We start from the raw sequence: 26,495 nt of genomic DNA, 5'->3' as shown, positions 1-26,495 counted from the left end.
CACAACCCTAAGATTACAAGTCTCATGCTGAGCAAAACGGGCCCAGTCCTGGGGCATGCTCCAACCTGTATCCCCCACCATCTGTCATCCTAACAGTGGAATAAAGCCTGCTGCTCCACCCAGCAGGGGTGGCATTGGGCAGGCAGTTTGATGAGGCAGTTTGATCCAGGTCTAAAATTCTGTGGTTCTCAACCAGGCTTCGCCAACCTGGCACACTCCAGATGATTAGGAATGAAACGTCTATCAGCGCTGGCCAGCATGGCTGAGCTGGTGACAGCTGTAGTCTAGAATATCTGGGGGGCACCAGATTGGTGAAGTCTGATCTGGAGCCAAGAACCTCTGTACCACATCCAAGTATTGCTAGATGAGGGTCAGAAAGAGCAACTCATTCTTGTGTGGTGCTCTGACAATGGGGCTTCTACCATGATGTAATTGAATCAGAGAACCGTAGAGTTGAAAGGGGTCCTGAGGATCATCTAGTGAGTCCAACCCCCTGCAATGCAGGAATCTCAATTAAAGCATACATGGCAGGTGGCCATCCAACCTCTACTCAAAAACCTCCAAGACAGGAGAGTCCACCATCTCCCTATGGAGTCTGGTCCACTGTTGAACAGTGTGGTAAAGTTATGCTGCAAAAGGCATGCATGGGTTCTGAAGCACTGTCAGTAGGCATCTTGCCTAGGATACCAAGAAATGAAATGTTATCCCCACCTGGGGAAAAATACCCTTCATTTCATTTTTCATCCCACAATGTCTGAATTAAAATGAGCAGCAGTTTAGTTTTGGATTGTGCAAGAATGTCTACTCTGTATGTTTCAGACTGAGCCCTCTAACTGGAAGGAAGCAGAGAGAAAGCAGTGACTCATACAGAGACACAGCAGGCAGCCTCCTAAAAGCAGAGGCAATTCATCTTAGCCTTCCTGCCATGAGAGTAACTGAATAAATACCTGTTAAGGCAAGCATTCCACTAAACTGAACTTCTGATTCGTTTTTTATTTTTTTTTAATTATTATGCTTTTTAATTTTTTGTTTTATTGTTTATTTTAATTAGGGATATTTTAATGCCCCAGTGAATTTGCCGGCTGCACTTGATTCAGACAGGCCACAAAGTTACCTGTCTGTCAGGAGAGATGGATTGGAAGGAGGCAAGGTCAGAACAGGCAGTCATGCAGAAATACAACAGTCAGCTTTTTCAGGGCAGGTAATTTTCCTGAATCACTACTTGAAAGAGAGTAAATGAACCAGTCTCATTTGATCATGAGATGTGGCAGAAGGATCTGTAACAGGGAAGATTGACTGGAAGAAGGCAACTTCAGACCAGAGACTCACACAGGGACACAAATGGGATCCTCCTCTGAAGGCAGGTAATTCCGTTATATTTGTAGTGTGGGTGACTGAATGCTCAAATTACATCTTGTGATGAAAACAAAAATTACCTGCATTCAGTGTAGGCTGACTGGAATAAAAGGAAGCCCAGAACAGCTATTCATGCAGAGATGCAATGGGCCATCACCTGTGTGTGTGTGCGCACTGGGCTGAAATTTCATTCTCAATAGTAGACTAACAGCTCTCTCACAGGACATTGGGTATAACTCTTTTATCACAATGATTTTTTAAAAAGAAATTGCTGGAGAGTTACAAAACCATTGCTTCTGAAAGACTGAGTTATGCTTTCTTAAATGTAGCAAGGGGAAGGAAGAGGCATATAATTTATTAGCATTATTATTATTAAAAAACAGAAGCAAATAAGGTGGGTGGAATGCATTAAACAATTAGGAACACCCCCCTCCATGCACAAAAAGGTCAGTTTTGCATTGCAATTTACACCCTCCCTCTAGAGGGGGTAATCTTTCTCCCCCACTTACGGTATGCTTAATATCCGACTCAAATGTTAACATGTGAATGTGATCAGCACATGTTGCCATGCAGGTACATTCACAAAGGGGGTGGGATTGGCTGGGTGCCCCCTTCCCTTCTCAGTGTTCTTATATACTAGGAGTTTTTTTCTGCAAAGAGCTAGGCCAAAACAAAGACTTACAAAATGTCAATTTTTAATGGGGGGGAGGGGAGGGGAGGGGAGGATGCAGTTTAGTGCTCCCCCAGTTAATACTTTCTCATGATTTGCATCATTACATCTCTCCCTTGCATTCCCAGCCTAGAGAGGAGGGTGCAGTCAGAAAGTGAGTGCAAACGTATTCCGGATGGCCTAAGAAACAGATTCCTTTGTGTCCATATTCCACCGCCCGCCCCCCACTTTCCATAGGGCTAAAATTGACGCAAATGTAAACGGACCAGGTTGAAGGCGATTTAACAAAAAAAAAGTTAAGGAGGAGCTAGATTTTTTCGTCCCCACCCCCGATCTTTTGATAGTCCCAGTTTTATAAATGGTCATATTTGTCTTTGAAAACGCAAAGCAAATAGGCAGTAGGTTAGTTTTCAGATGGGGCTGGTGGAAGAATTAGTTTTGCTTTGATATACATACACACACTGTATATATTTGCAGCAGCGGGATCCTGCCAGGATATGCAAACTCGGATAGCCTCCTTAAATTTAAAAAAAAATAAAAATACACACATACAAAACTGATCTGGGTAGCAGCAATGCAGGCTTCTGATACTGCAACTGGAGCTTTTGGGAACGGGGCGGGGGTGGGGGGGGGGAAGGCGCGCACACGCAAAACCTGCATCCCATCCCCACCCCCCGTAGCCACTCACTTCCTTTAAAGGGTTGTGCACCCGCTGCACCCCACAATGACAAATCCGGCTCTTTTCAAAAACATTAAATTAAAGGAGCGACAGCTAGACTGCAGTTGTCTGAAATACGGCAGTCACCTCAGATAACCCCCCTCGCCGGTACACCAGCGCGTGTCTTCAAAAGCTTCCAACCGCAACACGATCACCCTCACAAGCAGCGGGATCGGGGCCCGTGCTTTGCCCCATCCGATCGACGCCTTGCAGCAGATTATTTGAGCCGCAGTTTCTTGGAAACGTGCAGCCCATAACGAGATCCTCTTCCCCTGCCACAACAGATGAAGGATTTTGTGGTGTCTGCATTGTTGTTCGTTGTCGTCTCAAATCGTACAGCGCCTAGCGCAAAGCGAGGCAAGCGCTTGCAATCGCACGCAGCCATCCTATTTCCATCAAACAAGCCAGGCTGGGTTTGTGTGTGTGCAAGGAAAACTCGAAAAGAGTAACAAAGGAGAAATGAAAGCCAGCCCATTTCACTGGGGGAGAGAGAGAGAGAGAAGAGGCGGGGGAAACGGGGGCGAGGCTGCAAGCTTTAGGCACACTTTCCTGGGAGTAAAACCCGGTTGAGGACCCTGGGGTTTACTCTCGTGGAAGCGCACGGGCAGGCTGCGTGCAAAAGTGTGCGTTTGAGATGCACCGCCAACCTTCCCGGTCCTGCAAAATGCGGTACCCAGGCTGCGTGAGAATTCCAAGTGGAGCCATTGCAGGTAGCACATAAAATTATACAATAAAACGAGACACACACATCTGCAATGGACCCACGTTTAGGCTGCAATCCTGTAAATAATCTGCCTCTCTTGTTCAGAACCGGTGCTTGCTTCTATTATGAATTTCCCCCGTTAGAAATAATAATAATAATCAGAGAATTGTGAATAAAAGACCGTACTCACCCAGTTGACACCTCCAGGGCTAGAAAGCAAAGGTGCTTTCCGTGGTCAGGCACTTTGCTCTCCAGATTGATGGATTTTTTAAAAAGTTAGCCGGTGCAAAAATTGCTTTTCCCAGCTGATGGGGCGATTGCTAACAGCGGCAAAAGCCTCCCGCTGGATTATACTCCTCTCTCCTTCCTTACTCTCGCTTCTCTTTGCACATATCAGGTCCGTCTTTCTTTGCTTCCCTTCACAGTGGAAAAAACACCAGCACTTTCCCCCACCCTGGGCTCTACAGCAATAATCAAAAGGAAGGCTTGTTAGATTTGTGTGTCTGTGCTGGTGTGTGTGTAAAGTAGCCGCCCGCTCTGCAGTTTTGCAACGGTGGGTCGTGCTGTGTAGACTGTTCCTTGGGGAACAGTGTCCTTACATCAGCTGTTCTCAACCTTTTTTTTTGAGGTCACAGACCCCTTGGAGGATCTGAGGAAAGCTATGGACCCCCTCCCCAGAAAAAAAAAATCACTTAAAGCAAATACGCACATTTTGCATACATTTTATGGAAAATATTTTTATTGAACAAAATTAAGTGAAACAATAAAAAGGAAACAAAATGCATTAAAAATGCAAAAAGACAGAAAGGGGGGGAAAGCATACACTTAATTTTATTGCGTCGGGGACAAAACCAACCCATTTTTGTCCCCCCGAAGCCCATCTTTGGACACCCCCCCATGTTTGTTTGTTTATTATTACATTTTAATACCTGCCCTTCACTCTAAGGTCCCCTACAATAATTAAAATACAATATTAACACTAAAACACAATATTAAACATTATTTTAAACGGTTCAAAACAACTTATTTATTATTACATTTGTATCCCACCTTTTCTCCAAAGGACCTGAACACACTTCTCCCCCTCCCCATTTTATCCTCACAACAATCCTGTGAGGTAGGTTAGGCTGAGAGAGAGAGGTTGCCCCAAGGTCACTTAGAGAGCTTTATGGCTACTCCACACTGGTAAAACGCCTCCTTTGCATTGAGCACTTGTCATGCAATGATTGCTATTGAACATAAGCAGGCAAAAGCTCTGCTGGTAGAGTACGAGACTCTTAATCTCAGGGTTCAAGACCCATGTTGGGGAAAATATTTCTGCATTTATGTCTACAGTTCCATAATTCTTTGAAATTCTACAATTCTAGGATGCTATGAAAAGACACATAATGGGGTTGTACTCAACACCAGTCTTATTCAGTGTCATAAAAGACCTGTACCCATTCATTTCAATGGGTACAGTAGAATTTAACTGGATACAACCCAAAATGTTTAACTCTAGATATCAAATTCATTGCCAACTTTATTGCTTCTAGCCAAAAACCAATATGGTCCAAAGTTACATATCCATCCAAAAGATATAAACAAATTATTATAACTATTACTATTATTATTATTATTATACATATTTATACCCCACTTTTATCCTAATCTGAGATTCAAAGTGGCTAAAAACATTTAAAAACATGATAAAATACAAAGTAAGAAACACAAACATGTTAAAAATAAATAATTAAAATATATCAGAACACATTCAGAACCACAAATGTGATCAGCATCATCTGCACCTTAGTTTTTAAAGGCCTGTCTGAATAGGAAGACCTTCACTTGCTGGTGGAAGGATAACAAAGAGGGATCTAAGGTAATATCTATTGGGAGAGAATTCCATGCATAAATATTACACTACCTTCTCTCCAGATTAAAAAACAGGTACACTAAATTCTCTTCTCCACAGATTTGCAAAACAAGCATACATAAGATTGGACTGTAGGCTACTGTCTCTCACGCTGTGTAGACACTATAACTTTAAAGCACATTCAGAGCATAGTCAATGAATTCTGGGCACTGTAGTTCACTCCTTACTAAATTACAATACCCAGCAACCCTTAACAAATTACAGTCCCCAGAATTCTTTGAGTGAAATAATGTCCTTTGGATGTGCTTTAAAGGTGCAGTGTATACACAGCTTCACTATCCCATATCTGCAATATAAATAGTTTGCAGGGTTGTTGTAAGTATTGGGGGGGGGGGGAGATAAAGCAGGAAGATAATAGAGTCTTGGGGCACTTTTTAAAAGACTTATTGTGGCATAAACATTTGTGGACAAAATGTAAATGCTAAGTACTGTATCACCATTCCCTCTATTTCTGCTGTCCATATGGTGAGTGCCAAGCCTTATGTAGCAAAAACAGCACCAACCCAAACACAAGTGGAACATATCAGCAGGCCACATGGGAGACCACAAGGTTTTGCAGAAGGACAAAAATATCCCCAAGTACCGCCCTATCAGTCATTTAAGATCCACTAAGGGATGCCCTGGTTGTTATTCTCCATTTAGCTTCTGCTGGGTAAGGGATGATGAAAGGCAGGGCATTCTCAGCAGTGGCCCCTCTGATTACGAAACTCTCTCCTAAATCACATCCTTTTGCTGCCCCCCATGTTGGCGTCACTTAGGCACAAGCAAGGTGAACATATTATCTTTTCACCTATATACCTTTAAAATGTAACCAGCCTTCTTGCCAGCACTGTTGCTTTGTATATGTAGTTTCAGTGTTGTTAACATTTTTTCTGTATTGTGTGACCTATGAGATACAGTATTGCCAACTGCTCTGTGCTCCCACTGGGTAGGGTCATAGCTCAGTGGCAGAGCCTCTGTTTTGCATGCAGAAGGTGCCAGCTTCATCTGCTGGGAGAGGCTTCCTGTCTGTTTTAAACCCTGGAGAGCCACTGCCAGTCAGTACCGTATTTACAATACAGAACATAGCTAGATGGCCCTAACGGTCTGAGCTGGTATAAGGTGCCTTCCTATGTTCCTATGTCTGTCCTTCCTCTGGAAAGGGGCTTCTTTTTCCAGTGAAGCAAGATCTCCCATATTTTTTTAGTCTCAACTTCCTTTTCCACTCTCAAAGGGAGAAATAGATCACTTCAACATTTGGAGGGGCGGGGATACAGTTTCCTTAGCACAGGGGTCAGAAAACTTTTTCAGCAGGGGGCCGGTCCACTGTCCCTCAGACCTTGGGGGGGGGGCGGACTATATTTTTTTGGGGGGGGGGGAATGAACGAATTCCTATGTCCCACAAATAACCCAGAGATGCATTTTAAATAAAAGCACTCATGTAAAAACACGCTGACCGTCCGCGAGTCGGATTTAGAAGGCGATTGGGCCGGATCCGCCCCCTGGGCCTTAGTTTGCCTACCCATGCCTTTTAGAAGATCCACGTCTTACCCCCCCCCCCCAGCCCTGGGAACTGTACTTTTTTAAGGGTGCTTGGAACTGTAGCTCTGCAAGGGGTAAACAGTTCCTGGGATTCTTTGGGCTCTCACCAGTAGAGAGCCAGTGTCGTGTAGTGGTTAAGTGTGGTGGACTTGTAAGCTGGTGAAGCGGGTTCGATTCCCCGCTCCTCCACCTGCAGCTGCTGGGTGACCTTGGGCTAGTCACACTTCTCTCAAGTCTCTCAGCCCCACTCACCTCACAGACTGTTTGTTGTGGGGGAGGAAGGGAAAGGAGAATGTTAGCCGCTTTGAGATTCCTTAAAGGGTAGTGAAAGGCGGGGTATCAGGTCCAAACTCCTCTTCTTCTTTGGGTGCGGAAGGGATATGCTTTGAATGCGTGTTGTGCACAGCAGTCACTACGTCTCTCAAGCTCTACTTTGGGCGAGTCCCCACCGTTCCCTATCACTCGTGCAACAGTCCCTTGGCACCTCTAAATATCTGAGAGCCTGCAGTGGGTACGAGAAAAGACACATCCGCGCGCGCACACAACTCCAAGCTGTGAAATTCAATGGTGCAACATTTCCCCGGAATCGGGTTTGTGTGTGTGTATGTGTGTGCGCAAACGCGCCCGCCCGCTTCGTGCCCTGTTCAAAGCCTGATTCCGTTTCTTTCCCTCCTCTCGCCGGGCCCGTGAACCTAAAGATCAACCGCGGCCGGCTTCTCTTCCAGTCTCCTCCTCCTCCTCTTTCTTCCTCCTCCTCTTTGCTACTGTTGCATTTTGGGAGAGGAAGTGCCCGGACCACGTTGCTGCCGCTGGGACCGGACGGAGGCGCGAGCGCAAAGCATGGCCGCTTCCAGCAAGAGGTGAGTGTGGCTTTGCAGCCAGGTAGCCTCGCAGGCGTTTAACAGAGCTAGCTCTTTTTCTAGAAGATGCATAATATCATGGAATGGTAGAGTTGGAAGGGATCCCCGAGGGTCACCGAGCCCAAATTCTTAAGTAATTCAGGAATCTCATCACGCGGTCCCGCCTCCATTTTGAAACCGGACCGGTCCCACCTTAGCTTTGCAAATGTGCTCGCTCCCAAGATATCTTCCCAACTGTCCCCTTGGAGGGTTTGCATGGTTTGCGGTAATCCGGGCTGTGGAGAAAGAGAGTAATGGAAGTTCTCATCCGTTTCCCCTGCGCGTGTTTGCGGATTTCCTTAAATCGCGGGGGCTGCAAGGAACACCTGGGAAGTTAATAGAACATTTTTTCATCTTCTAATCCCTGGATCTGTTTTTATTGGAATTGGTTACTTGTGTGTCTTCATGATCAGTGTTTATGGGGTTGTTTATATCGTGTGTTTTAATTACAGGTGCTCATATTTTAATCTTTACGTAGTTGGGTTTTTATACTTCGCTTAGGAATCTGCTTTGGCCTTAAGTAGATATACAGATAAATTAACAACAACAATAATACAAGTAATATACTTTTTTTATAAAGCTGGGAATTCGTTTCATTGAACACAGTAGGAATTATTTTCTTTTTTTCCTGAGAAACAGTGCTGAACTATATGGGCCATTGGCCTGACCCAGGAGACTTCTTACTAGGTTTCAGGGTGGGTTACAGCAATTAACACGCAATGTTAAAAATGGTTTAAAACAACTTACAATCACCTTGAGGTATTCAGGCTCCTTGGCCACATAAGGTTTTATAGGTCAAAGCTAGCCCTTTGAATTGAACCCAGAAACTAATCAGATACAATTGCTAAACGATAATAAAAATAACTTCAAGTCACAATGCACAAAACACCACAAAACATGCAAAACCGTGTAAAAGGATCACATTGAGAAACAAGGATTCATAACTTATAAAATTAATTGTTTTAAAATATCCTTGAACTTCTTTCCTCCCAGCTGCTTCTGCTGTTCTCAAAAGTCATGGTTTGGGAAAGGCTCCTAGCTAGAGCTGTAAGGTGGGGTAAGGCAGGTGGAAAAAGCCATTGCCTGATGAACAGCAGAAAGTCTCTCTCCCCTCACAGTTCTTTAAATTTGTTAGTTGCTTTCTCTTGCCCAAAGTGACTTACAACCCAACAGACAGATAAAAAAAAACCCCCATAGATGCATTAAAATCAATTGCTGTTATATACATAATTTAAATAAATACATTTAATTACTAAATAATTATCAGTAGGCAGTGCAGTCAGACCATTGCAACTGAAAGAATGAGGTAGGAAAGTCCTCAGTTTGCCCAGGCTTGTGGCCATTCAATCCTGAGCTATGGTCCTTGGTTGATGCTCTTGACATCTGAAAGGCAGATTTTTCCAGCGATGTTCACACCTCCTTGTTTTTTGAAACTCTGTTCTTTGTCTTTTGTTTACCCATTTTGTCCCTTGCCTCCATGGGAACAGAAAACTCGCTGAGCTGAGTGTGGATGAGTTCCTGACTTCCGGATTTGATTCTGACGCGGATGACGAGTTGCAGGAGGAAGCCTTGAATTCCAGAGAGGATGGGGTTCATAAAAAGCTCAGCCAGAATGGGAAGGCCCCCGTCAAGAAGAAAGGGGGGCTAAAATCGAAAGCCATGGAAAAGTAAGAGGAAAACATTCCTTGTTTTTAGAATTTTCTAAAATGCTTTTCATTACATTTTGAAATGTACAAAACAAACCACAGAAAATATTTTTTTTAAAAAAAAACATTTGAAATACAGTGAAGTACAGTGCATTAGAGTAATAGTTTTAGCTAATTTTTATTTTATATATTTCATCTTTGTAAAGCGCTTGGAGACTCTTGTAGTTTGAGGGTATATGACTTGTTCAAATAAAAAATAAAATAAATGATATCCAACTACGGTTTACTCAGAGCTCCCCCCCCATAATGTTTTGTTTTTTCATTTTATAATGTATATACAGTGGTACCTCGGGTTAAGTACTTAATTCATTCTGGAGGTCCGTTCTTAACCTGAAACTGTTCTTAACCTGAAGCCCACTTTAGCTAAGGGGGCCTCCTGCTGCTGCCGCGCCGCCGGAGCACGACTTCTGTTCTCATCCTGAAGCAAAGTTCTTAACCCGAGGTACTATTTCTGGGTTAGCGGAGTCTGTAACCTGAAGCATATGTAACCCGAGGAACCACTGTAAAACAGAGAGCAAATACAGCAACAGATGAAAATTAGAAGATGAAAAACAAATCTATAAAATAGGCATGTAGAATGAGTGCAGTTGCACTTGGGTAAAAAAAAAAAGCCCAAGTAAAGACTTATCAGCGTTATCAATTTATCAAATATAGTTCCAGATTTGCCAGCCTTGTGAGAAGAGTCGTCTTGAAAATGATGGTTCTGCTGTATATGTAATGAAAGAACACCAAGTCATAAAAAGTGTCTGGTGGTTCTAGCCCTTGTTATAATGGAGAAAATTATGTATGATTTTCTCCATTATAACTATACCTTGGAAGTAAAACAGAATCCGTTCCAGAAGTCCATTTGACTTCCAAAACGTTTGGAAACCAAAGTGCGGCTTCTGATTGGCTGCAGGAAGCTCCTGCATCCAATTGGAAGCTGTGGAAGCCCCATTGGACGTTCGGCTTCCAAAAAGAGTTCGCAAACCGGAACACTCATTTCTGGGTTTGCGGCATTTGGGAGCCAAAGCGTTCAAGAACTAAGCTGTTTGAAAACCAAGGTACAACTATATTCAGATGTACTTAGAGGGGACCCATTGAAATTTTAAAAAGATAGAGAAAGGACGAATAGTAGAACTCATGGACATGCAGTGAAGCTGAATCTTGGAAGGTTCAGGGCAGATTTTTAAAAAGTACTCCATGCAGCACATAGACTATGGAACTTGATCTCCCTGGAGGCGATGATGGTCTCCAACTTTAAAAGAGGATTAGAGAAAGTCATGGAGATTGAGGCTGTTGTTTGCTTCTAGCCACAATGACTGTGCTCTTTTTGCGCAGTTAGAGGCAGGAGAGTACTGCTGTGTTTGGGTCTTGCTTGCAAGTTTCCTATAAGCCTCTGGTTGGCTGCTGTGAGAACAGGATGCTGGACTAGATGGGCCTTTGGCCTGATCAGCAGCCAGGCTCTTCTTAAATTAGTTACAATTTCAAACAGTTGTGTGCCAAACCCCTGAAATGTACAGTGGTACCTCGTTACAGACGCTTCAGGTTACAGACTCCGCTAACCCAGAAATAGTACCTTGAGTTAAGAACTTTGCTTCAGGATGAGAACAGAAATCACGTGGTGGCAGCGCAGCGGCAGTGGGAGGCCCCATTATCTAAAGTGGTGCCTCAGGTTAATAATAATAATAATAATAATAATAATAATTATTATTATTATTATTATTATTATTATTATTATTATTATTTATACCCCGCCCTCCCCAGCCAAGGCCGGGCTCAGGGCAGCTAACAAGCAATAATAAATACAAGTTGAATGAATACAACTTAAAAACAAGATTAAAATATTGAAACATTAAAATGCAGCCTCATCACAGGAGGAGAAAGGAAATAGAGGGGGAGGGAATCAAATTGGCTCCAAGCCAAAGGCCAGGCAGAACAACTCTGTCTTACAGGCCCTGCAGAAAGAAATCAAATCCTGTAGGGCCCTGGTCTCATGAGACAGAGCGTTCCACCAGGCCGGAGCCAGGGTTGAAAAAGCCCTGGCTCTGGTTGAAGCTAATCTAAGGTTAAGAACAGTTTCAGGTTAAGAATGGACCTCCAGAGCAAATTGAGTTCTTAACCCGAGGTACCACTGTACATCCAAGTTATAAGCAATTGTTTCTAAATCTCTGTACTTTCAAAGTCAGCTCTTGAATTTTATTTCATTTTATTTTAAAGAAACCACAATTCCTCTCCCCTGATCAGGAAAGTGAAGACAGGGAAGGCTTCCCAACACAAAGACCAGCTCTCCCGGTTGAAGGAACGGGATCCGGAATTTTACAAATTCTTGGAAGAAAACGACCGCACGCTGCTGAATTTCGATGCCTCCGATAGCTCTGATGAAGAGGATGGGCTTCACGTGTTGCCAGAAAAACTAGAGGTGATTTGTTTCCGTTTTAAAAAAATGTATAAGCTGATTTTCAGTGATGCTCTTGGACAGTTGCATCAGGTCCACCTAGTGATGCCCTTAACATCATTTTAGTGCCCATTGAATACCTCTCTCTTCCCCATGGTATTTGACAGATTATGATAAATATTTCAGCTTATTCCTGCTTTCTGCTGCTGAGGTTTTGCTGCTTCATTGGGTCTGTTTACGGGTCTTTGTAATGGCTTTGTTTTAAGCCATTCTTTGTTTTTTGCTTCATCTTGACTCTTTATTTTTCATGAGTTGTTTGGATACAGGTTTGTTTGTTTTTTGTAACAAGTGACTAATCATTTTATTTATTTGACTTATATACCACCCTTTATCATAAGATTGCAGGGTGATTCACAATATAAAAATACAAGGTAAAAGCAAAAATAAATAGTTAAAACACAATAAAACAACAACTCTGCCTTCCACAAGTAAAAAAAAAATACTGATCCACTGTTAGTCCTTACTTAAGTTAGACCCATTTCGTGGTGCTCAGCTAAATGTTACTTAGAATAGACCCATTGAAATTAATAAAAATGTGTATGCTATGTCCATTAATTTCAGTATGTCTATGCTGAATAAAACTTAGCTGAATACCACCCACTGGAATGAGTGGGGCTGCCTGTCTTAGGCCCATGTATTTCAGCGGGTGTTCTCTGAGTAGGATTTGGTTGGCTACAACCACATTTTAAAATGGCATTTTAGAAAGCATTGATTCCTTAAAAACAGAACACAATAAAACAACACACCACACAACGATAAAACAAAATGGCGGCATGAAGCCTCAGTCTCCGGCAGGGAGGGAGGGGAATTCTTGATGCTATGAAGAAAACACGGTGTCACCATTTGCACCTCTTGAGGCAGAGAATTATGGGAGACAGGCCATGACAGAAAAGGCCTTGTCTCTTGTCACCTGTCTGGCCTCGGAAGGCAGTGGGACCCAAGAGGAAGACCTCGGAGGCGAGCAAGAAAATCCATGGCTGGAGATGTTTTATTGACGTTATGATATGTATGCTGTGTCTGCAAAGAGTTTTCCCAGGCTGAGGACGCAAGTTTTGAGAAAGACCGTGCAACATCTAATAATGAAACGGTGAGTTTATAGTTCTATTCTGCATATACAATTTTCTACATTTGCTAAATGTGACAGTTTTGTGATATGGAAGGAGTGACATCTGACGTAAGAGGACTAAGTGATTTAAATTCTCAGGGGTGGGGAGCCTAGAAGCTGCTTTAAGATCCAGATGCTGTGAAAAGCAGGATATATTCTATGCTCATGATAGTATTTTATTCTCTTGTTAATTAGGCTGTTTTAAATGTACAATTTATATTATGTACAGTATGAGCAATGTTTCCTTTTGAGATGTTTAAGATTTTTTTTGTTAGCTGTTCTGCGTAATTAAATGCGCATTCTGTAGTTACCTCCTTTGTAACTATATTTTCAAATCTTTATATTTTCAAATCTTTGTAACTATATTTTGAAATATTTAAGATAGTACTTTAGTTTCCTGTTAATTGTGGTACTTTGAATGTGTCACATGAATTTTAAGGTGCAAACACCTAGCAGCCTCCCCCGCCCGCCCCTCCACAAATACCAGTCCTTCAACCTTCAGCAATTTAGGAAATATCCCCTTGAAAAATAGACAATTTATTTTAGTGGATATAACTTAGGGCAAAAGCAGGGGTATTTTTAGCCTCCAGTTGAATTGTGAGACTCCCTCCCAAATAGGTAACAGGAAGGTCTTGATAAGAACTTTACAATATAGACTGGCTGAGTTCTTTTCACTTGCAAATACCTCAAACCTGTAAATGGTTTAACTTCTGCCAGCCCTCTGCAAAAAATAGATATTAAAAAATGGACCTGACAAAGGGGTATCTGCTATGTAAATGGAGACAGTTCTTTGTCCATAGACTCTATGGATAAATGAGAACAGCATTTAAATAGAATTCTCCAGGAAAGCAATTAACATGTATCCTAATCTATGACTGACAGACTTTTAAGGATGTTTGGGATGAGAAATTTGATCTCTGAGCTTGGTCTGATTTACATGCACAACTCATTTGTGAGACTTTTGCATGATGTGTTTGGTGGTCCCTGACTAAAGGGCTGGGCAATTTCCATGTGTCTTTCAACTGGTTAGACACTTCTGCTATGGGCTTCCTTCCCCACCTCCCTCCATTTGCGAGCAGAACAATAAAGATCAGCCTTGCATTTGCCTCCTGGTTCCTGCCCTCCTCACATTCCCTGACCAAAACATGAACTTAGGGGATGTTAGGTCCCTTGATGGGAAGTTGGACTTTGAAGTCAACCCCATTTTTTTTGTAACAAATGTATATTTAAATTTGACTTAATGTGCACAAGGTTTTTTACTTAATTTTCCTGAAAAGGGATCCTTGTTTGGCATAACTGTGGGACTCATTGAGTTGTCATTTGCATTCTCCTATGTTTCCACCTTCCAACCTACCACCAGCACAGTGATGCACTTGTGGAATCGCTATGGATGCATTGTGGCATGAATATGGATTAGGCTTAAAACATTTGCTTTGGGGCACATTACTCTCTTTTGTGCAAGTAAAAAATCCCAAACTCTTAATACACTATCCAGTAAAGCCCTAGAGCTAAACTTGCAATTGTGGCCATAATATTGTGGATATGCCCTACTAAGAGCAGCTTCACACCAGTCTTGGACACTTACACCAGTTTGCAATGTTAAGGAAGGTTCTACAAATAAAAGCACTTTCTACATTCATGAGTATTCACTTTGGGCATGCTAATTACATATGTACAATCACGCAGAAGGCTGCAGCTTTGTTAGTAACCAGTCAGTGGTTTCAGGTTGCGCTTAATGGCAGAAGTTCCAGCTGCAGCAAAGTTTGGAGGAAACCAGCCATTAACAGTGGCAGATTTTAATATGACCATTTTTTCCTTATTATTATTAGGCTGCAAGTTACTTTTGCAGCTAAAACCAGACATAGGCACAAACACCTCCTAGCTTGCATATGTCTTAACTTGCTGCTCTACTACTGCATCAAAAATGATGGAAACCTATGAAGAATTATAGCCTGAAGTGGGTGCTACATCTGCACAGTGCCTCTGTTTTTTGTCTTGTGACATTATCCTTGCAAGACTCCATGCATTCAGGCAAATAGCCTGCTGCTTTACTATCTCTTTGATGAAACAAAAGCGATGAATGCTCTGGGGTGGGGTTTTTTTTGGGGGGGGGTTCATTTGTTTTTTGTCCATATGCTCTCATCTGTTCCGGTTTTAAAAATTGCAGCATGCTCTTATCTGTAATTAATAATGCCACAAACTCTTACAAAGTCTGTGTGGGGTGGGCAGGACTCTCTCACACAAATGACCTGGAAAGTCTTCCTTGTGCTCAGAGAGTTGGCAGAGGAGGAGCTGACTGTGGGGCTGTGATACCACCAGCAGGGTAATTGGACCAGGCTCCCATGGCTGATGTTTCAGAGCCCATGGAGCCCCAAGGCTGGTTGTCCAAATGCTGCACATCAAGCCTCACTTGCTGTTGGAATTGAATTACCATTCCTCCTCCTACCATGAGCAGAGATAGACTGCAGAAAGGCAAACAAGTGCTGTTCAGTAATGTTTTATCCTGGATTGTTTTGTTTGATGTTTTAAAGTGGTGTGAACCACTTTGAGATTTTTTAAATTTAAAATACAAAGCGGTTTAGGAATGAAATGAATAATAATAATTTCATTTTTCTTAACTTTTTCAGATAAGAAGAGATGGTGCATCTGCTACTCACCAAGCAGATGAATCTGCCAAGTCAAGCCCAGTGGCACAGACATTAAAAACAATGGACAGTGATTTGCGTACGAAGGTGGAGAAGCTGTTCAACATTGCATACTTCGTTGCAAAGGAGAACCTTTCATTTGAGCTCTTTCCAATGACATGTGCACTCCTGAGGAAGACTGGTATAAGACTAGGCGAGGAGCACACGGATGACGAGGCAGCCAAACAGATTGTGCATTACATTGCCGAAAGCCTACGTCTGGAACTCAGGGACAAATTGAGTAAAACAGAGTTCTTTGGGATTTTGGCTGACGGCTCAACGGATAGGTTGGCTGTGGCATCTGATATAATTTACTTTTATTATATATTTGAAGGTGGACTGAAGTGCAGTTATGGAGCCATTAGGGAATGTACTAGTGAGAATGCAGTAGATGGGACATCTGCAATTGAGTCAGTTCTCCGTGACTATGTACCCGACTGGAAAAGCAAGCTAACGGCGATAAGTTTCGATGGGGCCGCTGCTAATATGGGGACTGTGTCTGGCATAGCAAAACAGTTCCAGGACAACTGTCCACGTTTAGTGGCAGTGCACTGTGTAGCTCACCGACTGGAGCTTGCGATAGGCGATGCCTTCAAGTGTGTAAAATTTGCTAGGGTCGCCGAAGATGTTGTGTGTGGTATATACACATTTTACTACAGTCGTCCTGAAAGAACGAAGGTGCTGAAAGATATTGATGAAGTACTGAGTGAAAAAGTGCTTCGCCACATAGGTATTCGCAGAACCAGCTGGTTGCAGTCAAAGAACCGTGTTGTGAAGGCATTAGCAAACAATCTCCCACTAGTGGTGGCAGATTTGGAGCAGATTGTGAGTAGTTCTGGTGCAGAGTTGGACTGGAAGGAGGCAGAACTGGAGGAGTACTTGGAGCGTTTGAAGTCGGAACGGTTTGTAAGGTTTTTGTTTCTCATGCACGATGTTTCGAACACACTCCTGAGACTATCTGAGGCGTTTCAGAGGAAGTGTGTGTCGGTTAATGATGTTGAAATCAGTTTGGCTTCGGCAAGAGAAAGGCTGCGGAGGATGGTAAAAGAAAGTGGCCCTCAGCTGCGAAAATTCGAAAGTACCGTGCAATTGGAAGACGGCGTGTTAGTGTACAGAGGTGTGAAAATTGTTTGTAGTGCAAGTGAAATTGAGTGCTTTGAGGAAGATCGACGTGTCTTGCTGAGTTCAATTGTGGAAGGAATAGACAAACGGTTGGACAGTATCAGAAACGACAAAGTTCTACGAAATGTGGAAATATTTGACCCATGCAACGTACCCGAGCCAGTCGGTGAAAGGGACTCGTCTACAAGTAACCATGGAGAAAAAGAATTGAGTGAACTGATGCAAGCATTGCCTGTCCGTGTAAAAGTTGACAAGGAAGCCATCATGGAGGAATATCAGGATTTTAAAGTGTGGGCCCGGAATAAGAGAGTCATCACATGTGAAGAAGCTTGGCAGCGTCTTCAAGCAGAGCCAACAGCTTCTGATTCATATATTAATATATGCAAAGTTTTGAACTTTTTTCAGGTTCTCCCACTTAGTACTGCGGAATGTGAGAGGGGCTTTAACCAGTTAAATCTGATTAAAACAGACATTTGGAATAGTCGGCTTGTGACTACTGTTGACGACTTACTAATGATCCAGATGAATGGCCCCAATCTGGAGGTTTTCAATCCTGAAAATGCAGTTAATTTGTGGTGGAAGGATGTTGCTGTAGAGCATATTGGAAGACCAGACTTTTAAAAAGAAAAACTATTTTCAAAACTGAAGTATGATACCAATATTTTTTGTTGTATAAGCAAAATTAAACATGTAAGTTCAGTTTATTCATTCACCTTTTGTAATAAACTTTGCAGTTATTTGTCCTTGTCACAGTACTCGTAATAAATTGTGCAGTAATCTTAGCAAATGAATTAGTGTTACGCTACGGTAATGATCATGATGCCACTTAGAATTGGTTTATGGATTTAGCACTAGCACTACATAAAATATTACTGACATACAAAGCTGTGTTACATACAAGTGTAGCACAATATTTTATATAATGCGCATGCGCATATACATATACTGTTATTAGTTATTCAAATGACAAGGTTGGCTGCTATTCCTAAGGCTGAGCCCCATATAGGTTTATAGTGTCCCAGTAGCAATTCCTATTAAAAATGTGATATTGAAAATGTGTCACTGGTGTGAATTGTGTATTAGTTTGCGTGTTTTGAAAAAAGATGACTGGAATTGGTAAAATGTGCAACAGAATCATTAAATATATTAACATTGACAATATGTAATATTCAATTTTTGCTTTGTAATTGTAATAAAAAGAGGGGGGGGGGATAGACATTCCATTGTGTTGACCGTAACCTAAGTTAGAGGTGCTTGTGGCAACTGGCTTATATATCTGAGTTTCTAACATTGATAGGGTGTTATTTGGAATAGGCCCACTGAAATTAATAAAAATGAGTAAGTTGTGTCGATTAATTTCAGTAGGTCTATACTGAATAAAATATAGCTGAATGCTGTACTGGAATGAATGAGGCTGGCTGTCTTACGCCCATTTATTTCACTGGGTGTTCTCTGAGTACGATGTAGTTGTCATTTTAACATGTGGTAGCCAATTTTTAAAAAATCACCGAATCCTTAAAATAAAACTACACCAATAAAACAATGCACCACAGAGCAACAACATAAGATAAAAGAGCAGCATCAGGAGCTTTTCCACCCCCGTCATTCAGCCTGCATGTGGAGAGAAGTGAGGTTACAGGGAACCAGGCAGAGGGCCTTCTCGGTAGTGGCGCCTGCCCTGTGGGACGCCCTCCCATCAGATGTCAAGGAGATGAGTAATTATTATTATTTATACCCTGGCCAAAACCGGGCTCAGAGCGGCTAACATCAAATGTATAACACATTAACATAAAATCAGGCAATCAATTAAAACACATCCTAAAATCAGATCAGGATCAGAATAAAATACAATCAGACCTTAAATGCTCACCAGGCCCAACTGTTTGTGGTGAACTTTATATTAGCCTGTGAGAAAAATTGGGAGGCCACTTTCATGCAGGTTCTTATGAAAGGGGAGGGGGAGTCAGACTGAACCTCAACCAAAGGCCTTTAGAAGACATCTGAAGGCTAGGGAATATTTTGATGTTTGATGTCTTGCTGTGTTTCAATTTGTTGGAAGCTGCCCAGAGTGGCTTCCAACTTTGTTATCAATCCAAGTATTACTATTATTATTTATTACACTGGTCAACAACAAATTTGTTGTCTGTGTTTTTTTCAGCTGATTTAGGACGAATCTGATGCGCTGAATCCAAAAATCACATTGGTTTTGCTCAATCAGGTCAAGTTTTTGAGTTATGGCCACATGTTGGTTTTTTACGTTTTTGTTCACATGTACGCTTGTGTGGAGCATTTTAGAAGAAGTTGGTGGGGGTAAAATGCCATGTTGAATAATTGTTTTGATTGGAAATGATTATTTTAATGACAAGAAGTATTCAGGTCTGATAGTTCTGGGTGATTATGTCAAAAAGGGATCAGTTTGAAGTCATAAAACCTCGAAATCTTCCATAAATTGGTGTGGCAAAATATAAAGTTATTTTGGTATTAAACTTGGTGGCCAGGATAAAGCTTGGGCGCCACACATGGTGTGCAAGGCATGCACCGAGATTCTACGTGGGTGGATCAATGGCAAGAGGAGTCTGAACTTTGGAATTCCCATGGTTTGGAGGGAGCCGACAAACCATGTCACTGACTGCTACTTCTGCGCTGTTGATGTGACTGGGATCAACAGAAAGAACCAGAGCAGCCTCAAGTATCCCGATCTTCAATCAGCACGTCGTCCTGTAGCTCATTGTGATGAAATTCCAGTGCCTGTCTTCGGAGAACTTCCTGACATTAGTGACGAAGATGCCTCCAGTGTTGAAGCACATGAAGAAGAAGAAGTGGTTCTTGAAGATGATGCTCCACATCCATTTTCCCAAAGGGAGTTGAATGATATAGTTTGCGACCTCAGCTTGTCAAAGGACTCTGCCGAACTGTTGGCATCCAGATTGAAGGAATAAAACCTCCTCTCTGACAGTGCTCGCATCAGCTTCTTCCGCCACAGGCATCAAGAGTACCCCTGTTTTTTCTCGGAAGAGAAGGACTTGGTGTACTGTGCAGATATTGCGCAGCTTCTGCTCAAGCTTGGGAGTGCCACAGTACGATCCAAAGATTGGATACTGTTCATTGACAGCAGAAAGCGATCACTGAAATGTGTTCTGCTATACAACGGCAACCAGTTTGCCTCTATACCCCTGGCTCACTCGAGTACACTGAAGGAGAACTATGAAGCGGTGAAGTATGTGCTGGAGAAAATTAGTTATGATCAGCATAAGTGGTTTATTTGTGTAGACCTGAAGATGGTGAACTTTTTGTTGGGACAACAGTCTGGCTTCACCAAGTACCCATGTTTTCTGTGCATGTGGGATAGTAGGGACCGTGCTCAGCATTACATGAAGAAGGACTGGCCTGTGCGGGAGGAATTTGGTGCCTTGCAGAAAAAGGAACGTCATCAATGACCCTCTGGTGGAAAGAGACAGAATACTCTTCCCACCGCTGCACATCAAGCTCGGCTTAATCAAGCAGTTCAAGGCTCTGGACAAGGATGGTGACTGCTTCACTTACTTGTGCCAGGCTTTTCCAGGATTGACCATGGAGAAGTTGAAAGCTGGCATCTTTGATGGTCCTCAGATCTGTCAGCTCATCAGAGATCCAGAGTTCGGAAACTCAATGAACGAAGTGGAACTGGAAGCGTGGAAGGCATTTGTTCTGGTAGTGAAGAACTTTCTTGGCAACAATAAGGCCAGAAACTATGCAGAGCTTGTCAACAACATGCTGACTGCTTTCAGAAACCTGGGCTGCAACATGAGCGTCAAGATGCACTACCTATTTTCACATATGGACCAGTTTCCTGAGAACCTGGGTCCAATGAATGACAAGCAGGGGGAGAGATTCCATCAGGACATTAAAGAGATGGAGACCAGGTATCAGGGTTGCTGGGGCGCAGTCATGATGGCTGACTACTGTTGGACTCTGAAGAGAGACCTCCCTGCTGCTGAGCATTCTAGGAGTTCCAAGAAACGGAAGTTCAAGCCCTGAAGTTTGAAAAATGGTGAAGCAACATGCAATTTACGTGTACTTACCTTTATCAATGCCCACCATTCAGTTTACAGTAATCAATGTTTCTATCAGGTAATCAATATATGTTGTTGGAAAAACATTTTTTTTCTCTTAAAAACATATTTAGGATGATATGTGTTGACAAAAATCAGCTGATAATGCCACAAAAATGTAATTAATTTTGTCACAAGATATGATTTTTTTCAAATCAACGTAGCACAAAAACCTGACCTGATGGAGAGAAACGGATGCCATTTCCTGATTCAGCAGTGCAAAAATACCCTAAACCAGTTGTAGAAATCTAGACAACATTCAAAAAGTAAAAAATGGTTGCCCAGTGTTATTATTAAGCCTTGGTGTTTGGTCAAAAATGCCCTTGATGCTATGAAGGAAACAGATGGCACCATTTGCACCTCTTGAGGCAGGCAGTTTGGGGAAATGGGTTTTTAACAGAAAAGGCCTTGTCTCTCATCACCTGTCATGTCTCAGTAGACCCAAGAGCAAGGCCTCCCAGAGCTCCTGGGAAGACTGTTCTTGGAATGGGCTGGATCAGGCCTGTTTCCCTGCTAGTTCAGCATCCTGTTTTCATAGTGAGCAACCTGATACTTCTTTGAAAGCTTGAAAGCAGGATCTGAGCACAGCAGCATTCTCCCTCTTTGTGATTCTCAACAGCTGATCTTCATTCAGAGGCATAATGTTCCCCATCGGCGGAGGTAGAACATAGCCATTGTGGCCTAGCAGCCCTTGATAACTCACTCCATGAATTACTCTATATAGTCCTTTTCTGAAGCCATCCTCACTGGTAGCCGTCACTGGTGGGTCTTGCGGTAGCTAGCTTGTGCTTCGTAATCTCTTGAAAGCAAAATTATCTTACCTCATCTACAATAGAGTGCTGTTGGTTGATAGATTCAGCCCATAAATGTGCTTCAGTGGTTGAATTGGTTGGCACATGAGTACTGTTAGATTGTACAAGGGTTTACGATGGCTATATATATCCTGGACAAAAATCCTTACAGAGGTCACCCTCTGGAGTTCTGAGTATCGTAGTGAAAATTTTAGCTGATGTCATGAGCTCTAGGAAAAAGCTTTAGAGTAATGATGTGGATTTTCCAGAATTTTTTTTTCTCCAGGTACTCTAAATTTGTATCATGGTTATTTTTGGTTTGTATCACTCCACCTAGAGAGTAATCTAATTTAGGATGTTAAATGGGCCAGAGATTAAGACTGGCGGATTCTAGCCAACTAAATTTTACTCAGAGTAAACACACTGAAATTAATAGACTTATTGGCCCACATTTAAAGCACTATTATGCCAGTTTAAACAGTCATGGCTTACCCCAAAGAATTTTGGGAAGTGACGTTTATGAAGGGTGGTGAAAGTTATTAAGAGACCCCTGTTCCTCTCACAGTGCTACAATTGCCCAGAATTTCAGGAAAGAAGAACTGCTTGTTAAATCACTCTGCGGATAGTAGTACCATCAGAGGAATGGGGGTCTCCTAACCACTTTCAGCACCCTTAACAAATGACACTTCCCAATCAATGGATTGACAACATGATAACACTGGCAACATATGAATGGATTGCCTATAGACATAGACTTCGGATGAATATATTGATATCTGTAACAGGTTTATGCAGAAGGCAGTAGGTTATTAGCAGCCATACGTAAGAATAATAATATCACTTATATCTATACCATAAGCTGTAGAAATGAAATTGAATTTCCTTGGTGTATTACACCAGGCTTCCTCAACCGCGGCCCTCCAGATGTTTTTGGCCTACAACTCCCATGATCCCTAGCTAGCAGGACTAGCAGTCAGGGATGATGGGAGTTGTAGTCTCAAAACATCTGGAGGGCCGAGGTTGAGGAAGCCTGCGTTACACTCTACTTCTGGCACACTTTTTCTTTTCCACATTTTAAAAAAAATCCTTTTATCACATTTCTGTATAAGTGAAAGCCTTTCAATTAAATAGCAATTAAAACAAAAACAAGTGGCACTTCCCAGGATTCGTTGGAGGAATCCATGACTGTTTATGCGATATAATCAGGGCTTCTGTTCTGACAGTACTCATTACTATGGAATACTGTTGCCTTTTTAAGATAACACTTTGGCTGCCCATGGCAGCCATTTTGTGCTGTGACACTTTGGCACTTTTATCGAACTCCAGATGCTTTAAGACCACTATTTTCTCCATCCCTGACTGCCCACCATGATTTTGGGGTGTGTTTGGGAGTTGTAACCCAAAACCTCTTGAAGAGCACCAGGTGGGGAAAAAGACTGTGCAGATAGCCATCAGGTCTGCAAGGTTTTGGATGAGGCTGGGCTTTTCCAGCCCTACATAAGCATGCCAGCGATCGAAACTCTGGGACCTTTTGCATACAAAGCATGTGCGCTTTTTATTTTTAGCGAAGCATGTGCTGTAACCACTGAGCTTCCAATGGCATTTGAGGGGTGAGTACACAGGCAGAGAGTCCTCTTCCAAATCTGCCTTCCAGGTATCTGAAAAACCTGCTGCTGGTGGCTTATTACATCTTTATGATAACCTCTTGGCACCATTGTAAAATCTTTTGCAGGAAGCCAGTTCTGATGAAGATGATGAAGAAGAGCAAACCAGCAAACGGAAAAAAGTGGACTTCATCAATGTAAATTTGAAGATGGTGGAGCATTGGAAAGCAGCTGCAGAGGCAAGAGATGAGGCCATTTGATTTCCTTCCCACTCCGTTTTTTAAGGGTAGCACTGATTAAATTGGGGTGCTGATCACCTGTTCTTGTGCCCATCCTATAGCAAGTATCCTAAGAAAACATGCGGCACGCTCTCTTTGGTGTTAATATCTAGCGTGCCGAAGGTGGCTGAACTGTTACACCCTGGGACTGTCGGTTTCCACATTCCTCGTCTTAATTTTTAATGACGCGAAGAAAGCTGTATCTGTCTGTCTCTCCTTAATCATCTTCCCATTGCTCTGTCCTCTTTTCTACAGAAGCAGCTCACAGCAAAGCTCTTCCACGAGATCACCCAGGCTTTCAAAGCCTGCGTGGTAACAGCCAAGGGGGATGCCTCGGGGATGGAACCTGGCAAGTACAAAGTCACTGATGGCACAGGTGAGCTTCCAGCACTTCTCATGCTTGCCTTTTGCCCCTAGTGGTGATAGAGAACCTACTCATGCAGCGGAATTGTGTGACACATGGGTTTAGTGGACTGTACCATTCACAACGCGGGTGGCGCTGTGGGTTAAACCACAGAGCCTAGGACTTGCCGATCAGAAGGTCGGCGGTTTGAATCTCCATGACGGGGTGAGCTCCCGTTGCTCGGTCCCTGCTCCTGCCCACCTAGCAGTTCAAAAGCACATCAAAGTGCAAGTAGATAAATAGGTACCGCTCCGGCGGGAAGGTAAACGGCGTTTCCATGCGCTGCTCTGGTTTGCCAGAAGCGGCTTAGTCATGCTGGCCACATGATCCGGAAGCTGTATGCCAGCTCCCTCGGCCAATAAAGCGAGATGAGTGCCGCAACCTCAGAGTCGGTCATGACTGGATCTAATGGTCAGGGGTCCCTTTACCATTCCATTCACAATATAGGAGGTTGAATGGGGAGCGGTCATAGCTCGGTGGCAGAGCATCTGTTTCACTTGCAGAAGGTCCCAGGTTTCATCCCTACATCTCCAGATGGGCCTAGGAGAGACTCCCTTCCTGAAACCCTGGAGAGCTACTGCCAGTCAGGGTAGACAATAGTGGGCTGAATGGGCCAGTGGTCTGACTGCGTAAGGCAGCTACCTTTGTTCATGTATTTGAAATCCGTCAGGAAACAAACCTGTTACATCTAGAAAGTGGCACATCAAAGAGACGGCTGATCCAGAACCCTAAACTGCTAGTGTTCTCCATGCAAGGACGATAATGTCTGGTGTCAGGGTGTGTGGGTGTCATTTTTATTTCTTTATTTGAAGATTCCTAAAATGCTTCGGAGCTACAGTAATATGAAACAGGAAAAGCGGTAGCTTAAATAAGCAGTAGAAGCACAATGACAAACATTTCTGCAGTTGCGTAAAGGTAAAGGGACCCCATACCATTTGGTCCAGTCGTGATCGACTCGGGGGTTGCGGCCTCATCTCGCTTTATTGGCGGAGGGAGCCGGCGTACATCTTCTGGGTCATGTGGCCAGCATGACTAAGCCACTTCTGGCGAACCAGAGCAGCGCACGGAAACACCGTTTACCTTCCCGCCGGAGCGGTACCTATTTATCTACTTGCACTTTGACGTGCTTTCGAACTGCTAGGTTGGCAGGAGCAGGGACCGAGTAATGGGAGCTCACCCCGTCGTGGGAATTTGAACCGCCGACCTTCTGATCAGCAAGTCCTAGGCTCTGTGGTTTAACCCACAGCGCCACCCGCGTCCCGTAGTTGCATAGCTGGTACTATATAAAAGGGCTGGGTCACCCTTTGGGGAAAGCCTTCCCAAACCAAAATGCATGCAAGTTGTTAAAACCCGAAGTTGTCCCTTCTGCGGTTTGGATGGCGTAGTCCGAAAAGATCCTGTGTCATGTGATTCTGCTGCTGCAAGTGCAGCTCAAAGTAGCATCACCAGGAACATTCTTCCTTTGTTTATTATGTACTGTTCACTCTACCAGTATTAGAGAAGGCTTAACTGCTGCCTCTCAAACTTTGCCTCTAAGGTGAGATTAAGTAGGAGGACCTCCATATTCCCTTGTGCCGGCAGGGTGTCCACTGAGAACTCACTTCCTTTCTGTAAAGGTGCCTGTAGTCAGCTCCCTCTGCCCCAGGGGAAGTGCTGTAGCGAAGGGGCAAAGCACCTGCTTTGGGAGGTCTCAGGTTCAGTTCCCAGTGGCATCTCCCAAGCAGAGCTGGGAAAAGATCCCTCTTTGAAACTCAGGAGTGCTGCTGCTAATCAGTGCAAAGAGTTCTGAGCCGGGTGGACAAATTACCTGGCACCATATAAGGCAACTTCCCATGTTAAAAGCTGGAAAATATAAAACGGCGTATAATACAAAATGCTTATCTAGTAACATATTAAAAATAGAAATACTAAAGGCATGTCCTCCCCACGAAAAGATGGGCACTGCCAGAGAGGCCTGTATAGTTACCATATTATCCTGTACAGTGGTACCTCTAGTTACAGGCTCGATCCATTTTGGAGTGCCGTTCGCACCCCGAAAAGCCCATAACTAGAGCACCGCTTCTGCGCATGCGCGATAGAGTGCTTCTGCGCGCACACACGTGCAGCGAAACCCGGAAGTATACATTTCCGGGTTTGCTGCGTTTGCAAGCCGAAAAGACGCAACATGAACCTAATGCAACACGAGGTATGACCGTATAAAGGGTATTTAAGAGCTACCCCTCTGGCTATACAGGAGCCATTCCAGTAGGGGGAGCCAAAGGATCATCAGTTATTGCTAAAACTTTGTAGTGCTATTTCACCTACCCAAATGGTTCTGCAGGGGGTGCCCCACACATTCTGATATACTCCTTGTTTATGTGTGTGTGTGTGTGTGTGTGTGTACACACACACACACACACACCTCTGAGTTGTGTTCAAGGGTTAATAATTGGCCCAGTAGGTGCATGCATTCATTTAGGCAGCTGGGCATTTTGCAAAATGATTTGTTTGTT

General features: G+C 43.2%; 2 protein-coding genes across 4 annotated transcripts in view; one reads left to right on the top strand and one right to left on the bottom strand.

Annotated features, from left to right (window-relative positions):
• Positions 1–4,167, bottom strand: part of KLHL17 (kelch like family member 17) — a 34,666-nt gene extending 30,499 nt beyond the window's left edge. The window contains exon 1 of one of the 2 annotated variants that reach the window (XM_081871044.1): positions 3,638–4,167. The gene's annotated coding sequence lies outside the window, so the exon portion shown is untranslated. Of the gene's footprint in view, positions 1–2,831; positions 2,935–3,637 lie in introns of those variants that run through there. The other variant, XM_081871045.1, reaches the window with a different exon arrangement.
• The window catches only part of NOC2L (NOC2 like nucleolar associated transcriptional repressor), a 123,063-nt gene that overhangs the window by 39,458 nt on the left and 57,110 nt on the right, over positions 1–26,495 (top strand). The window contains exons 3-7 of one of the 2 annotated variants that reach the window (XM_081870920.1): positions 1,052–1,201; positions 9,270–9,449; positions 11,688–11,889; positions 23,451–23,561; positions 23,856–23,976. In XM_081870920.1, the coding sequence (XP_081727046.1) occupies positions 1,131–1,201; positions 9,270–9,449; positions 11,688–11,889; positions 23,451–23,561; positions 23,856–23,976 (685 nt within the window). In that variant the 5' untranslated portion in view covers positions 1,052–1,130. Of the gene's footprint in view, positions 1–1,051; positions 1,202–7,558; positions 7,744–9,269; positions 9,450–11,687; positions 11,890–23,450; positions 23,562–23,855; positions 23,977–26,495 lie in introns of those variants that run through there. The other variant, XM_081870921.1, reaches the window with a different exon arrangement.

Source organism: Podarcis erhardii (genome assembly GCF_964252035.2).
Source record: "Podarcis erhardii genome assembly, chromosome: 7".
Classification (NCBI taxonomy): Eukaryota; Metazoa; Chordata; class Lepidosauria; order Squamata; family Lacertidae; genus Podarcis; species Podarcis erhardii.
This window is presented reverse-complemented; position numbering and strand designations above follow the sequence as displayed.